General features: G+C 40.3%; 1 gene segment (V, D, J or C); it reads right to left on the minus strand.

Annotated features, from left to right (window-relative positions):
- Window positions 1-14699: 14699 nt before the first annotated feature.
- On the minus strand, window positions 14700-15838 carry LOC119917842. The segment is given in 3 exon segments: window positions 14700-14781; window positions 15318-15639; window positions 15732-15838. Coding segments are annotated over 3 exon segments (444 nt in total).
- Window positions 15839-18117: the final 2279 nt, after the last annotated feature.

Raw genomic sequence — 18117 nt, forward strand, 5'->3', positions numbered from 1 at the left:
ACTGAAACTGAGAGTGACTGACAGGAGGAGGAGCTTTGCTCACATCTGCATGATTTGTCACATTTGTTGGTCTCTTATCTTCTGTAAAGGGAAAAGTATTTTCTGTCTTTGTTATTGTCAGTGTAGGCAATGTCTCCCCACTGATATTACAAAATCATGAGTTTGTTATCATAGATTTGGTTCTTTCCTAACTTTCAAATAAATGATTCATCAGTCTGATTGTTTATAGTTTTTGAATTGTCATATTTGCTCATTTTAGGTGGAATTTTACATGTGTTTTCATATTTTAATAATAAACATCTACTGTAGGATATACTGATGTACTCTGGCTCTGCACGTATGAACATAATTCAAGCACATTAGGTAAACTCTCTCTGATTGACCAAATGTTAATAATGAAACCATCAGTGTGTTTCCAGTCAGAGACAGTTCCCTCTGATTGTACAGAGAGCTGACACTTGACCTCTTCATTTACATGGAGCTATAAATAAGGATAGGAGGCCTGCAGGTGCATCCTGGGAAGGAAGAGAGAGAAGAGTAGAGAGGTGATGCTTCACTGACAGATGATGAAAACTCAGTTTCATTTGCAAATTTTATCTGATTTTTCTAATGTCTTAACTTTTTGCAGGCAACCTCAACCAGTGTTGTACTTTTATTGTAAATGAATAATTTAAATAGACATATTAAAGTAAGAATTAAACAGAATTAAAAACTACAACCTACAGTAATTTTTGTGCATGAATGGTTATGATTTTCTTGTTAGTACCATGGCCGAGGGTACTGCTCTATGCATTTCCCTCTCTCAGCCTAATCTTCCCCGCCCTGTCAGAGTCAGGGAGCAGGGGTTGTCACTGATACTGGTGGTGCCACTATGGCCACCCAAGCACTGGGTCACGGAGATAACCCAGCTAACCCACCCAGACCGCATAGTGCTCTGAGATTGGCCAGTGAAAGGTGGAAACTGAACACTGGTGGCTTACTTTTTGCTGGTTGCACAAAGTTTACAACAGACGACAATGTACTTTGCATATTAGACTGTGACACAATAATGGCAGTCGTGAATGTTATATTAATATGCAAATGAAACACAAACAAACAGATCCAACTCTGATATAGCAGTTTATTGAGTCGACAAGAATTTACAAACAATGCAAAATCCACGTTGATTACACTGGATCTTATATAGCATTTCTGTCAATAGATCCTCAGAAATATTACACACTGGACCTTTAACATATTGTTCCAGGTGCAGGCTCTGTAGGTGTACAGTATATATGTATAGTCCACCATGTTCGAATGTACCGCTGTTTCTTTACATTCTCGTGCCACCGCCACCTGCTGCTCACTCCGAGCAGCTCTGTTTTTGCCATAAAAACAACCCATAAGGAAATATTTGTTGAATTTAACTAAAATTGTTTTGTAAAGTATCCCTTTAAAGAAACAACCCTGTTAATGTCCTTGTCTTGAGCTTTCAATTTCAATTATAACCCCTTTGGACAAGGAGGATGCAGGAACGTTTTAATGGAAAGCAGGGCATGGCCCTTTCCATAATGGAGAGGACTTTTGGGTCACAAAGGCATGGTGGCAGGCCACCTTCAGTCATGTGATTGGCAAAGGGCAAAAAAGCAGGAAAATATACTGAGACCCCCCACACCCCGATAAAACTGGCCGCGGCTCTATTAAAACATGGATGGTAAAGCAGCACCCATGACAATAACTTATTTGGTGGATGTGTTGCAGTGGGAATCAAAGACAAGTGTCTAATCTACTGCTCCATTGCCACCTCTCTATAACAACAATTATTTTGTATAAATGTTTTACCAAACTTCAAACGCTAAATGTGCAACACGCAACATGAAATAATTGAGTCTATAACTAAATAATATAACTATTAACTTTCAAATTAGTTCAGTTGAAGTTAATAGATTATTTTTAATGAATAAGAGACAGCAGCAAAGGTCGCTGCCTGTTTAAGACCTGGTGGCCTAACTGTTAAAGAAACAGTTATATTATTCAGGAAACTCAGATCAAACAGCAGATCAGTCTTTGTCTGTTGATAAACTGTAGGAAAAAGTCTGACATTCCAACTCTGGCAGCGGGCAGGCGTGTGCGTGAGAACGGCCGCGACAGTTTCATGGGATCACGCAAGTTACATTTATCTCACACCCCTGCACCTTATTCAAGGCACTGGAGGTTAGGCCCAAATTCTGTTCAAAGGTTGCCCTGTCCTGCGACATCCTCCACAATGGAGACGTCTCGTGAAGAGCCAGAGCTCCCATTTATGGCAAAACCTTTCAACATTCATACTGGAAATCTCAAGGCAAAGAATACTGCACTGAGACAAATGTAAAAAAAAAAATGTCTGGGAGGAGATGCTAAGCATCCAGTAATGTTTGAATACAAAAAACCCAAGTTCTGCATGTTTTGAAATGTGGTGACTTGTCTGGACTGTATAATGTATTTTTTTTAAATGTGGTAGAGTAACGAATAAACCAATATTGTTTAATTTCCCACGGCGAGTTCTAGAATGTGTGGCTGAAACTGTTTATACTCAGACTGTAGAAAAGGTGATACTGGACAGTGGTCAGACTGAAGGCAAGTTATTGACTTTTTTGTTTGTGGTAAGTTTTTCCCAGTTTGTGCAACGCCGAAAAGACATACCACAGAAGTATTAAATAACTTCACTGTTAAAGCCTACAGTGTAGTTTCCCCACAGAGAAAACAAAAACAGCAAGATGTCTTTGCAGAAATCATGTCCCAGTTGCTTTGGGAAGAGTTGTATCTTATTTCATCTCTTTTCCTCGCTCCATGTCTCTCCCTCCATTTTCCTCTCTTCACCTCTTTCTAACCACTTTTTTTTTTTACCTACGTCCAGATAATCCGTGCCTTAACTTCATGATGGCCGATTCTGAGGGGCAGAAGGATGTGGTACCAGAAGAAGTTCACAACTCAGACTGTGAGGAGGAGCTGCCATGTAAACACATAGCACCTCTTTAGGACCCCGTAACTGGTGTCCTAAAATTACCCATAGGCTATATACTTTTTTACTGCTACCAAATATGTACACTTCAATTTTACAATATGTCAAATTTTAGTATGTAATCCTCCTTTGTTGATCAATTATACGAGTTAATGAATATAATTAATATAATTTCTCATCTTCAGTATTTTGACCATGGAGACTGTTACCTTAACAACTGGAACAAAAGCATCATATTTAATTAATCACTTTTAAAGACGGCATGCTCAATCACAGCAGAACTCTTACTTAACAAATTAAATAAAAAATAATGTTCGGACAACTTCAGGGTGTTGGATTATTTTCTGTCTTCTCTTGGCATTTGCTTACAGGTCTGTCAGGTGCTCAGGCCAATGCAACTGATCAAAAAAGTTTCAAGTAAGTCAACATTTAAACATTTTCAGGACTTTTCCATAGACCATAGATCTTTATATAAAAAGTTATAAAAAAAATTAAATAGTGGTAAAAAAACAAATGAGAACGTTGGCTCAGCGCATGTACAATCACTGTGAAAGTCCGACTGTTCTGTCAGAAACTGGCTCAAAACCAGCTTTATCTACTTTTTTGTGTATGTAAAAGGTCATCAGAGTCACAGTGGTGTTGGTCAAAGAGGTACAGTTACAGTACATACAGCTGTTCTTTGATAAGAACAGAAGATTCTTTTTCGTATAGGCCTCGCTGTTGCTATTGGGTTTACCCCTTCTGCGCACCCACGCATCATCTGACCTCCGATGACGCCGGCCTCGACGCTACTAGGTTGCCACGGCGAGGCAAGCTAACATTGAGCTAACGAATAGCTAATGTTAGCCAAGTGGCTAATCTGCAGCTTGATGCTCAAAGCAACAAACAGTACACTCTGTTCACGATCAGAGGTCCCTTCACACACCCCTCCCCACACAAACTGTATGAGCCCACGACAGCGGACATTTGCTTTGTGGGGATGGGGCGGCTGTGGCTCAGGAGGTAGAGCGGGTTGGCCGTTAATCAGAAGGTCAGCAGTTCAATCCCCAGCTCCCCCTGGTTGCGTGTCTCAGTGTCCTTGGGCAAGATACTGAACCCCGAATTGCCCCTGGTGGCTGTTCCTGGCTCCGATGTTGCAGAAAGACCATCCTTCCTCTGTTGCCTATCCCTGCCCTCCCCCCTCGTCGGGGGAGCGGCATGGTTAAGGGCTCATGGGTGTGGCTGCCCCACCACGTCCCCCGGAGACTGTGTCTGCCTCTGCCTCCCCCCACCGGGGATGCGGCATGGGCAGCAGAGTGGCTTCCCATCAGGGCCTGTTTCCTGGTCAGGTCACTGTTCAACAGGGCAATTATGGTGAGACATTTTCACATGTGAACAGTGTGGGACACTGGCTGTCCTCCATCGTCTGCTCCCAGCACTGTTCCAAAGACTATTCCTGTCATCATCACGCATAGACCAGTAAACCGAAATGTGCACATCCCACAAAGAAATAACAGTAATCTCTTAAGGATTAGGACAACTGCACCAACTCCAGCACCCAAAACAAACTCATTTAAAATGGCTGTCTTCAATGTGAGATCTCTGTCAAGTAAGACTTTTATCTTAAATGATTTTATCTTGTCTGCAAATCTAGATTTTATGTTTTTAACTGAATCCTGGTTGCAAATGAATGTCTATAGCCAGCTAGCTGAACTATGTCCGCCTCAATATGATTGTTTTAGTCAACCGAGGGTCAGTGGTGAGCTAGTGAGCGTGTATAGGAAAACTTTTAAATGTCATCAAGTACGCTGTGATGAATTTAACTCCTTTGAAGTTCTCACTCTTAAAGTTGGAGGGCTGCAACCTATCATATTTGTTATAATTTATCGCCCCCCAAAACCGCCTGGAGGATTTTTATCAGAACTTCCTGAATTTTTATCTACTTTGGTTTTAAATTTTGACAGAATTGTTCTTTGTGGCGATTTTAATATTCATGTTGATGACCCCAACAATGTTAATGCAACTGACTTTTTAAATATGGCCACTTCTTTTAACTTCAAACAACATGTCAAAGGGCAAACACATAACCGTGGTCATACACTGGACTTGGTTTTTACCCTGGGTTTCAGCATTTCCTCTGTGGAATTAGTGGACATGACCATATCTGACCACAGATGTATTGTTTTTAGCTGTGATTCGCCTGTTACTCGCCTCACCGAGCTCCGTGTGTTCTCGCATCTTTAAAGAACAAAGTGTTTCAATGTTTTGTGCATTCTTTCAGAGCCAAAGCCAACACCTGTCTGATTCCAACACCAACAATCTGGTCGATCACTTCAATCATATCTGCTTGTCGTCACTAAATATTACTGCTCCTCTAAAGGTTAGGCCTACGTCTAAACCTAGTAAGCAACCCTGGATAAATGACAGCATTCGCAGCCTGAAAAGGGAATGCAGGAAAGCAGAGCGCAGATGGAAAAAATCCAGTCTCCAAGTCCATTACCTCAGTCTGAAGGATTTATTAATTAACTACAATAACATGGTTAAGGATGCGAGTCACACTATTTTTCTGAACTCATTACTACACATAAACACAATCCCAGGTTTTTGTTTAAGACTGTGGATCAGCTGGTAAACCCAACCCCTCCTTGTGCCTCAGCTGGAAGTAATGATGACTGTGAATTGTTTTTATCTTATTTTACCAATAAGGTGGTGTCAATCAGAGCCTCTATTACCCCCGCGGCCTCTTACTTAGAGGTTCCTCACCAGCAACAAGAGAGTTTTAACCAGTTTTATCCCATCGACTTGTCTGAGCTTTTAAAAACAGTATCACAAATGAGAGTGTCCTCCAGCCCACTTGATGTAATACCTACAAAATTTTTACTGAAAGTAATAGATTCTGTTGGGCCCCATTTGATCTCTGTTTTCAACAGCTCCCTATCTACTGGTTGTGTCCCTGATTATTTTAAAACGGCTTGCGTGAACCCACTTTTAAAGAAACCTGGTTTAGATCCCTCCCTCCATCAAAATTTTAGACCAATTTCAAAACTGCCTTTTATTGCAAAGATTCTAGAAAGAATTGTGTCCAAACAGCTGCTCACTGTACTGGAAAATAACAAATTATTTGAAAAGTTTCAGTCTGGTTTTAGGAAGTACCACAGCACTGAGACTGCCCTGCTTAAAGTCACCAATGACCTTTTAATGTCTGCTGATGAAGGCATGTGCTCAGTCCTTGTACTCCTGGACCTTAGCGCTGCTTTTGACACCATTGATCACAACATCATGTTAGACAGACTGAGGCACTGGGTGGGGATCTCTGGTACTGCCCTAGAATGGTTTTCATCCTACCTGTCAAATAGGAAGTTTTGTGTGTCTGTAAACAACTATGTCTCTTCGTTCTGTCCAGTTAAATATGGTGTGCCTCAGGGGTCGATCTTAGGACCCATTTTGTTTTCCTTGTATCTGCTTCCCCTTAGACATATTATCCATAAACATGGCATTTCTTTTCATATTTATGCTGATGACACACAAATATACTTGCCCGTCAGATCCACAGACCCTGGAATGCTGAGTTCACTTAACAACTGCCTTTGTGAAGTTAAAAAATGGATGTCAAATAATTTCCTCCAGCTGAACTCAGACAAAACAGAAATCGTGCTGGTCCACTTTCCTGAGGAGGCACAGCTAACTTTAGCTAACTTTAACTGCCCAACGTAACTTTACTGGAGCCAGCTAACTTTTGAAGGAGTAACAATTGGAATAGCTACTTGAAATGTGAAGAGATGTCCGAAACAAAAAACATCAACGCGATTTTAAATCAGATTATGATTATGCTGTCAGAGTAAATGCCTTCAAGGGAGCAGGCAGGCTAAAATGTTTGTCTGATTTACAAGTGGCTGGCTAGCCAACTTAGTTAGCTAATGGTAACTGATTATAAAGCTGTCATTTGCCTTGCTAATGTTAGATATTTACATTTTGCTATCCTCCTTACTACCCTTTGGATATTTGCGTTTTAACACAAGTTCAACAATGATTTTACTGCCGCACTGCGTTATGGTGTGTCTCTATGGTAAACTAACATTAGCTGGTTGGCTTGTTGGTTCTGTGTGAGGGAGTGTTACGATCGGGGCATACAGTATTACAATCCCCTTCGGGATTAGGCTACCAAGGCAGACCGCAGTATCTGCGGTGTCAAAGCTGGGAAAATAACAAAGCCAGCCAGAGCGCAGTAACATCACTTATTGCAGTTTGCCTTGGTATTAGCTTGGATTTTTCTCTGAAACGAGGCAAAATTAAAGTAGGAGACTTTGTCACAAGACATAAAGCCCATTTCAAGTCTTAACTCAATTTCGACCAAATGTGTAGTTACTGCACTTTGCCTTTGTTGGGCAGAATAAGTGATTTATGGAAAAACTACATCTAGTCCCTTTAAAGTAGTGATATAACCTTGCTTTAATATGGTAGGATTTAATATGGAGCTCATGAGCGAACTTAATCCAAAACACAACCGCTTTCATACAGAGATCCCATGTTGCTTGGAACAGCCACTATTCTGGTTGTGTGAAGGAACCAGGTCGGGATGTAGCTCTGTGCGCTCCGGTTCCTAGCACAACACATACTCCAACTTAACTTCCACATAACAATACAGAACAACATTAAAGGTTAATGTGTGGCCTGTCAGGCCAAACTAGATTCAAAGGATGTCGGCTGTAAACAGTCAACATCAGAAAGGCTGAACAGAGAGCGCCACGTTGGCTCGCCAGCTAATGCCGAGCAGTTGCTAACGTTGTACAGTGCAATATATATGTAACACATTTTTTTCAAACACAATGAAGTAGAGAGCGGCCCATGGGGAGGTAGCGGCCATGGCATTGTACTGACTAGATTCCAGTCCTTCTGTGTCAGAAGCTGGATTGATAGATTTAATAGAAGAGAGTCACAAAGATAGAGACTGAGGCACAAATTGCATGATAATGTAATAAAACGAGGATGGCACAAACTGGGAAGTCAAAAACTAATCTCAAACACTGTGAGCATGGATAAGTAGGCTGTCAACATTGTTTCAGTCAGAGATGATGTCTTGTGTCGCCCAGTACACTGACAAGGAACAAGAAAATTCAGTCAAAATCATCAAAATGTCTGCATCCTGATGTGGATAATTATTACACAAATAGAAAAGCATTTGGGATCCCTGTAATATTTCAAAGATTTGACTTGCCTAAAAATGAAACAGAGAAGTAGCAGTAGACCGCAGAACGAGGCTACCGATTTTATGGTCGTATTCAGCACTTAAAGTCGGTAAAGTATTTCCACATGAAAACCAGCAGCAACAAATTGTTGTGATCAAGGATTTGTTCATTTTATATCAAATAAATTTGGAGAATCCAAATTCCTTCTCTCTCCCTGTTAGAAAGAGGGGGAGGGGCTGAGATATCAACCCTCAACAACTAAGTGCTGTTTCTGGGCAGTTCGATTGTAAAACTGGCCACCTTTGGCAGCAGCAGAGATAAGGCTCGGTGCCTGACTGTTAAAATGACAAAGAAACACTAACCAGAAATGAGCTTTCTCCTGAACAGCCTATCAGAACTCTTATTAAGAGAGGGCAGGAAACCCTAAACTGCCCCCACACACATAACCATGGCAACTGACCTTCCTCTTTGTTTAATTACCTCACATCAAAGGATATCCTCACTTTCACAGCCAGGCGTGAGGAACTCCAGACGACAGAGAAAGACACTGCCCTGATTTCCTTTGTGTAAACAAGGAATACGGTCTTCTCAAAACTCAAAGCATTACCTTGTTTAATTAAATAATCTTTAAGTTACTTAACAGGTCTCTCCACTCCATTTGAGTAGTTATGTTACCATGTTGTTGTTGATGTTGTTGAAAAGAAGAATCTATATAAGTTAATTTTGCAGTGTTTTAATTTTCAGCAAGGATCCCTGACATTTCTTCATTTTATGTTGTAACCAATGCTTTGTTCCCAACACTTTCTGACACTTCCTTTAGAAATGATATGATAAAGAAATGTTATCCTATACTACTTGATTAATTTTCCAGCTCAATTTTAATGTTAAATAACTAAATTCCCCAGCTCCTGAGCAAATGATTGTTTAAAGAAGTAATCAAAGCTATTTTCATGGAACCAGAGCTCCCCCAAGAGGACAAAATAAGTATTACATGCCATCGTTCTGAAATGCCGTTTTAATGTAGAAATGTCACTATTTACCTGTTCATAATCTGATGCCATTATATTTGATTACAACACTCGCAAATAGGTTTTAGAATAGACATTAAAAGTTAAAAAGAAAGTCTCTCAGGAAACTGGAAACAAGCCCTCAGGGGAAACAAAGCCAAGCCCCTCCGGGGAACCATGCCCCAACAAACAAAAGCAGCGACACGCGCTCACTATCTCTCTTGGCTCCTCTTCACTCTTCCCCTGCGCTTCGGCACGTGCTCAGCGTGTCTCCCAGCAACGCCCTAAGAAGTTCGGCCCGGCTTGCCGCGAAAGCTCTTTGTTCATTTCAAGCCACACACGCGAAGCGCCGCAACCTGGCTTTTCCCTCGTTTCCAGCAACTAACTTGCTTTTTATTTTCTCTTGTTTTGTTTGTTAAAGGTTATCAGACAGTTAAGTTACACAATTTTAATTCAAGAACCAAGACCAAGTTATTCCATCGAGCTACCTTACTCTGCTCCCACCGAAGCCCGGACCAAGCCAAGTGGGCCTGCCAGCAGTAACAATTCAATTCAATTCAGTTCATTTTATTTATATAGCGCCAAATCACAACAACAGTTATGTCACAGCGCTTGTCATAAAAGAGCAGGTCTCTATGATGTTATTTACAGAAGCCCAACAATTCCCACCAAGAGCAAGCACTAGGCGACAGAGGCAAGGAAAAACTTCCTTTTAAGAGGCAGAAACCTCGAGCAAAACCATGGCTCAGGGTGGCCTCGACTGGTTGGGGGTGAAGGAGAGAGAGGTAGAGAGAGAGAGAGAGACGACGAGAGAGGGGGGGGGGGGGGGGTCAAGAGAGGAACAGAGAGAAAAAGAGAGGGTATGGATATTTATAGTAGTGTTAATGATAACAATCATAATGTTAATGACTACAATAACAATAATAACAAGAGGACTAGTAACAATAGTTGTTGCAACAGAGGGTGTCGAGCAGGAACACGGGGGCAGCAGGTGACCCGCAGCCACAGATCCAGACTCCACAGCTCCAGAGCCAGAAACACCTGCAGGAAGTGATAGGAGGAGAGAGGAGAGGGACGAAAAAGCACAAGACTACCGGAAAGGGGAGAAGTTGTGTTAGTAACATGCAATAATGGGATGAGGTTGCATACAGAGGGAGAGAAAGTAGAGGAGAGAGGAGCTCAGTGTGGTAGTGGTTAAGCTATATGCCTTTAGTGTGAGAGATGTCGTTTCGATTCCCACTGTGTTACGTGTCCCTGAACAAGACACTTAACACCCAGTTGCTCTCAAGGTGCGCCCTCTGACACAGCAATTGTGATTTACTTTTGAGAAAAGCGTTAGCTAAATGAGTGATTACTTATTAAACAACACACAGATGTGTTTTATTAAAAATATTTTATTGCACTCCCCATCTGCTGTCTCTGACGATCTGAAGGCATTTGTTTGTTTGTTGTATGGTGATTTCCCCGAAATCGTGTTGGTCATGTATTGATAAGACGTTTAGAATTGTAAACGCTGGTCAGTCATTGTTTCAATGAAACCGCTACCAAGATGTGTCGATATCAAAAGTGACCAGTAGATGTCACCGTGGAGACGAGTGTCGAAGTGTTTCGAAGCCTCGACACAATTCCGGCACAATTGCTTCAAATGTTTCAGTGTTTCATAAAGCCTCCCTTTGTCCATCACTAATTTAAGATACTGTAGAGATCTTTTAGAGTAAGACAGAGGTGAATTTTTTTGCTCCTGAGGCCAATATGAGAAAACTGAGACATATTTGAGAAGAATCATGAGATAACAGCTGAGTTTTCTTTGAGCTCTTTCTCTGATCTCATGGTCCAGTGTTCAGGACTTATTAAAGATCAGTTAGAGATCTCTTGTTTTGATCAGAGTCAGACATAAATGAGATTTGATATGGTTGTTTCTCCTGAGATAAATTTGAGAAGTGGGAGAAAAGGCCTTTGGTCTCACTTTGGTATTAAAAGCAGCTCATTTGTGTCTGGGAGAAAAGAATGAAACAACTATGAGATCTCATTTTGCTTTCCTATGGGTAGTTGTAATACTATATAATAATAAATAAAATAAATACAGTAGAATATAGATAAAAACACTTAGCAATAACTGAAAATAGAGTATGTTTAATACATTTTTATTTCTCCTTTTTTTTCTCTTGAACCGATATTTTGGACATAATCTTGCATGGTTATACAAACATGCCACTGCAGACTACTAATCTGACTACTAATACAACAAAGTGTTTTAAGTGTTCCTTTCAAAAAAGTACATTTACAGTTACTGACCTGTTGTATCCACGGGAGATCCTCTACAACCAGACGGTTAACTTGTCATAAAGCTGATCGAAGGACACATTGGCAGCACGATGCTGTTTTGACATCCTTTCCATGTTTTCTGAGTAATTGCTGCTAAGAAAGACTGTGGTTACGTTCAACATGATAAAGGAGCCAATCTGGTTGGGGAAGTGAAAAGTGGCTATTTATACACACATGCCACTGCAGACTGACCACAAACATAACAAAATGTTTTAAATGTTCCTTTCAAAAAAGTACATTTACAGTTACTGAACTGTTGTATCTATGGGAGATCCTCGGCAACCAGGTGGTTAACGTGCCATAGCACTGATTGAAGGACATATTGGCAACACAATGCTGTTTTGCCTTCCTTTCCATGTTCTCTGAGAAGTTGGTGCTGATGAAGACTGCGGTAACGTTCAGCATGATAAAGGAGACGATCTGGTTTGGTAAGTAAAGAGTGGTTATTTAGAGCAAGGGTTCCAAAAGTCTGCTTTGTTGAAACTGCACCAGCAACATGAGAATATTTGGTGTTACTGCCTTCAATTTAATTTAGACCTAACAGGGAAAAGCTACACAACCAGCTTTACAGACCCTTATGTCAAGCCCAGCCAAAATTGATCAGTCTGGAAGAATACCAAAACAAAATAAGGTTGTTACAGTTTTTCTCGATTGCTTAAACACATTTCTATTATGCCTCTTTTTCTTGAAACTCTAAACAAATCCACAACTTCCACAAATTCCCCAAATATCCTATTTTCAGGTCAAAGATTTCCACTCAAAATCATTCAATCTTGCTGACTCTGGCTCTTTATCTATTGAAGGTTTTGATTTGTGTGTTATCAATGACTGTTTCTGTTTCCACCTGGGTAGCTGTGTGCTAATCGAGCTCAACCTGTGCTGACTTGAGTGAACAATACTGAATGTCAGCGCTTTCTCAATGACCACATGGTGTAGGCAATGAGAAATTAAAGGATTTGTGTGTAGAGTTTAGAGAAATGGGTGTGCTTTTTGAAAAATAGAGTTATGGTTTTGAAATTTTAGTTCAAAAGCCTGGTTATAGTAAGCAATTAAGAAAAACTGTAACTAAGTGTGTACTTACAAAAGTGACACGTACAAAAAATACAAAACTCCAGAAGCATCCATTACATAAAACATGATCTTTGTTCATCGTGACAACCTAGGTAGACGATGAGAACATTTGCAAGCATTGGTATGGTGTCCAATAGTACTGACACCAAGGCTTGCATCCCTACACCTATGAAGACAAAAAGATCAGAATTAATTTTTAGTATTTAGCACTTTAAAAATACAGGAAAATAAATTTGTAATATTGAACATACATACATTCACGTTCCAGCCTTTGTGACGACCCCTCCCAGGCACTAGGTGTCCTGTGTCTGTGTCCTGTCTCTTTGTGTTTGTCTTGCAGGATGTGGTTCTGGGAGGTCGTCATCAGCGGCATGAGTTACACCTGGGCCTGAGTGGTATGGAACTATAAAGCTCACCACCTTTTTGTTTTTTGGGTCTCTCTATATAAAGCTATCAATCAATCAAAAAGTCCTGCTTTTGTTTAAATGACTTACTTTGAACTTTTTTGATCATTCGCATTGGCCTGAGCAACTGACAGACCCGCAAGAGAAGCCAGAAAATAATCGAACGCCCTGAAGAGACAGTTGCAGAGAAGAGTGTTATTTTGCATAAATTGTACAAACGTTCTAATACTGAATATGAAGAGAGGTTGATCATTGAAAAAAGTTTTCCAAGTTATCCAAACTTTTCTCTGGTTTGAAAGTAAGAGTCCTGCTGTGATAGCACATGCTGGCTTTAAAACTGAGAAATTAAATCCTTTCCTAAGGTGACTGAGAAAAATAAAATTATGTGTTTTTTGATGAGTTGATGAAGAAGTCACACTTGTTCCAGTTCTTGCAATGGTAGCTTTCTTCATAGCCAAAGACTCCCAGGGCCACCATCTTGATGAGCATTTCCACCATGAAGAATGTGAAGAAAAATATCTGGACATACATGATAAAAGAAAAAATGTAAACTTTATCATTATTACTAATACAGAAGAACATTTTGATTATCTTTAGCCTTTTAAGTTATCAATATTTACATTTAGTTTCATTTAGTTTCTTTATTTTCAAATAGACCGTGTAGCCAATGAAAGACCACAGCACAGGAAGTCACAATGACATTCACAATAAACTGAGGTAAACGGTATTAAACCGTTTATAGTCGTGTGTTTTCAAGGAGAGAAAGAAAATGCAGATTGAACACTTTAATTTTATTTAAAAGGCGTTAATGACACAGTAAATGTAAACCCTACTGCCAGGGTCCACTAATAACAATGCAGGGGTCACACTAACCTCTAGGGTGAAGTCTATCTCTTCACAAGGCTTGTACATACCCAGAGTCACACAATAAAGCAGGACCATCAGTGTGGACACATGATCCAACCACGTGCAGAGACAGGTTAAATTCAAAATACATAAAATGAGAGATTATATTCATATAATTGATTAACAAAGCAGGATTACATACTAGAATTTTACGTTCTGTAAAATTTAAGCGTACATATACACATAAAGGATATAGGCAATGGCTAATTTGAAGACCCCAGTTACGGGGTCTTGTTGTTGTTTTCAAGAAGAAAAAAACACAGGGGCCTTGTGTTCATATGGCAGCTCCTCCTCACAGGTTGGGTTGGGAATGTTTTCTGGTACAGGTACTCTTCCCTCTGTCCCTTGGAATCAGTTATCATGAAGTTAATGCACAGATTATCTGGATGTAGATCAAAAAGAAAGTAGTTAGAAAGAGGTGAAGAGAGAAATTATTACCAACAATACTTATAATTCTGTAGGAATAATCCTATTAACCTCTTTGCCCATGTAGCATGGGTATATTGTACAGTACTTAATAAATGGCTTCAGACTTCAGATAGCAGAAGTGAGTGTGTTCAGTGAAGAGGTTTTTGTCACAGTGTAAATCACTGTGATATGAACATATTAACAGACCTGTCCAATGTTTTACAGTAATCAACTGCTGTGTCTCCCTCCTCCACATTGTTGATGAACAAACGATAATCTGTGTTTGACTGATGATTTGATGTCACTTTTGGAGAAGAGAAACCAGGGCCATATTTTGCAGCTCCAGTTGTAACTAAACCTCAGGACATACTGAGGAGCTCTTCCAGGAATCTGTTTATACCACTGAGCTGGATGATCTGTAACAGTCCCCAGGTTACAGTCCATGGTGGCTGTCTCTCCTTTCCTCAGCGTCACAACAGGAGGCTTCTGTGTCACCACCGTCACACCACTCACACCTGGAAACAACAAGATGACATGGAGAAACACACAGATGGTTACACACTATTTCACTGACCTACAGGAAGTGGTAATGCCCTAAGAAACAATGCCATCACTGAAGCATCTGCAGGACATGTCAAAGGTGATCAACAAGGCTGGATTACCAAACTTTCAAAGCAGGAAACTGCCCCGGGCCCCAGAGCTCCAGGGGAATATTTACACCACTACAGTACATGTATGTGACAATGTCCTGTGCCAAAATCATTTTAAAGCAGATTTATTACATTAGATATATATATTCTTATAATGTAACTCTCACATGGTACATTTTCCTAAATATGTTTGTGTTTCAGGAAATTACACAAACTAACTGTCTGTTATGGTAAATGTACTGCACTCATAGTATACAGCACAGGTAGCCAGTTTTAAACCACTTGTTAAAGTCACCAGAATACAGGAAATTACCCCCACATCTATCCACCTCATTTAAGTTTGCTACAGACTCAAAAAGCAGAAGTGTTTGTGAGGAGGTTTTTGTCACAGTGTAAATCACTGTGAGACCCACTCTTTAACATTGTCATCCCATGTAGCACAGTAATAGACTGCTGAGTCTCCCTCCTCCACATTGGCGATGGTCAGACGATAATCTGTGTTTGACTGATGAGTCGGTGTGAATTTGGGAGAAGAAAAACCAGAGCCATATTTTGCAGAGCTCCAGCTGTGATAATAATTCATTACAAACTGAGGAACTCCTCCTGGAATCTGTTTATACCAGCGAGGTCCAGCTAAAGCATCACAGTCCATGGTGGCTGTCTCTCCCTTCCTCAGCGTCACAACAGGAGGCTTCTGTGTCACCACCGTCACACCACTCACACCTGGAAACAACAAGATGACATGGAGTCAAGAGAAACACACAGACTGATGAATCCAACATGAGGTCAAAGCTGCAGTAAGTCAGCCTCCTTACATGTTAGAGCAGTGATGAGAGTGCAGAGGGTCCCCAGCATGGTGTCAGTGTGTGTTGAGAATGGCCTTGTAACTTGGAAAGTGAGCTTACTGCTGACAGATTAGAGGGTTTGAAGGATGAGGAGAGGAGGTGCTGGAGGAGCAATTTAATACAACACTGAAACTGAGAGTGACTGACAGGAGGAGGAGCTTTGCTTACATTTGTATGGTTTGACAAAGTGTTATTATATTAAATATTGCGTGTCATCATTACTATCAGTGTAGGTGATTACCCCGACCCCCTCAAAAATGTTATAATATCAGCATCTGAAAATAAAGTTTTATTTTAATAGGGTTTTTACTTTGACCAGTTCCTTATGATTGGGATTCATGCCATACGTCCAAGTTTGTATAATCTTTTACAGAAAACTGACATTTAACATCTTAATTTACATGAAGCTAAATTAAGACAGGAGGCCTGCAGGTGGATCCTGCAGATAAGAGAGAGGAGTTAAAATATGAGCTCTCACTTCTGGTGAAATTAATTTAGTTTTGTAGGTGTGTTGCCCTCTGTACCTTCATAATAGTAATCCAGTGCTACCCTCTAGTGTGCATTTAAAAGAACAACAATTGCCTGTGCTGTAGACTGCCCCTTACTTATTGAAATAAGGTTGTGCAGATTAAACATACATGCAAAGAAGGTGTTATAAAATGTTATGCAATTGCGTCTTCAATTCAGTTTATTAAAAAAAAAAAAAAGAAGAACACACAAAGTGAAACGGTCCTTTGTCTGGCCTCACAATGACTTTGTCTGCTTTAGCAGCATTAGCTCAGTTCATTGGCACTTGGCTTGGGAACCGGAGGGTTGCCAGTCCAGCGTGGACCAATGCCAAAGGTGCCCCTGAGCAAGGCCCTGAACCCCTAACTGCTCCCCAGGCGCTGTACAATCATGACTGTCATGACTGCCCACTGCTCCTAATTAGGATGGTTTACAGTTTTTTTACAACCGCTAACATCCTTTCGTCTAATCTGTAGTCGCATTATCAAAAACTCTAAACACAATTAGCCCCACATCGGTCTGTTCATACCATACCAATAACACAATTCATGTTGTTTCCACAAAATATGCAGTCATTTACCCATTTCTGAAATGCTAGGTTTTTCTTTACGTACAAGATTACCCAATACCAAAACTATGGATGTTTTTGTGTTATTAACAAATGCTAGCACACAACATGTCACAAATGAAAAACCTTAAATTATGTATAAAGCATCTACTTCTGCTACAATAGCAGCTCAAAATCTACATTGAAACAGCTGATAAGCAATTCGGAATGAAGTTATCACTGAAACATTGAGAAATAGCTCATTTATTATCATTTGGGTAAAACAGATCAACCACAGCTAATTCCAATCTCAACCAGACATTGGCAGGTGTTGAAGTTCTTTCAATTACTTACACAATGCAGCAAAAAGGGGACTTTCTGGAGTTGAGTTTATCCAATGTGGATACATAACAACACAGAAGAGGAGAGAAAGAAAGAATAATGTCTGAACAAGGGAGAAGAATAGTTGGGCCAGGGAGAGGCAGAGGGCCAGGGAGGAATAGCTGAACCAGTAAGTATTTCTGTTTAAGGTACATAGCAAGAGATGACATTAGATGTGATGTGGATGAGAACATGTGGCCAAAGGCTGAAGATAATAGGGATTAGAACAGAACAGGCATTTTTGTTTCTATCCCTTCTGTGCATTTTTTGTTTCAATGTAAATGTGTATTTACATTTACCCATTTGGCAGACACTTTTATTCAAAGCAACTTATATATGGGAAAACAACATCCAACAAGCATCAATACAGTAAGAGATCCAAAAGTGACAATAAATACTAGTAAGAGCTTTTACAGTAGCACTCCCAGCATCAATAGGGTAAAGAAGTATTGTATTGCAATAAATACAAGATAACTGTAAGAAGATAGAAGAAGAACAGCACAGGAAGTGCAGAGGTTAGGGGATAGTGATGTTATAAGAAATGTTCTCAGAAGAGATGAGTTTTCAAGTTAGAGACGGACACCCCTGCTCTGATGGCATGTGGTAGTTTGTTTCACCATCATAATGTTACAGATGAGAACAGCCGGGACTGAGATTGCTTTGTGTGCAGGGATGGCAGAGCCAGACGGTGTTCATAGGAGGAACATAGTGGCCGAGAAAGAACGTAAACGTATTTGTACACATGTTGATCCCTGCAATTTCATGTTGCGAATAAAACTTTTTTCCTACTCTACATTCTCTAAAGTAAAGATGACTCATTCACCTTTGCATAGTTTGTTGCCAAAAATGCACACATTCGACCCCTCAAGCCAGAAATGTAGGGTGGTTTACAAGAAAAGGGAAAGTGAATTACAAAAAACA

Source organism: Micropterus salmoides, unplaced genomic scaffold (assembly GCF_014851395.1).
Source record: "Micropterus salmoides isolate LMB-PRFRI ecotype aquatic unplaced genomic scaffold, ASM1485139v1 Ms_hic_scaffold_10, whole genome shotgun sequence".
Taxonomy (NCBI): Eukaryota; Metazoa; Chordata; class Actinopteri; order Centrarchiformes; family Centrarchidae; genus Micropterus; species Micropterus salmoides.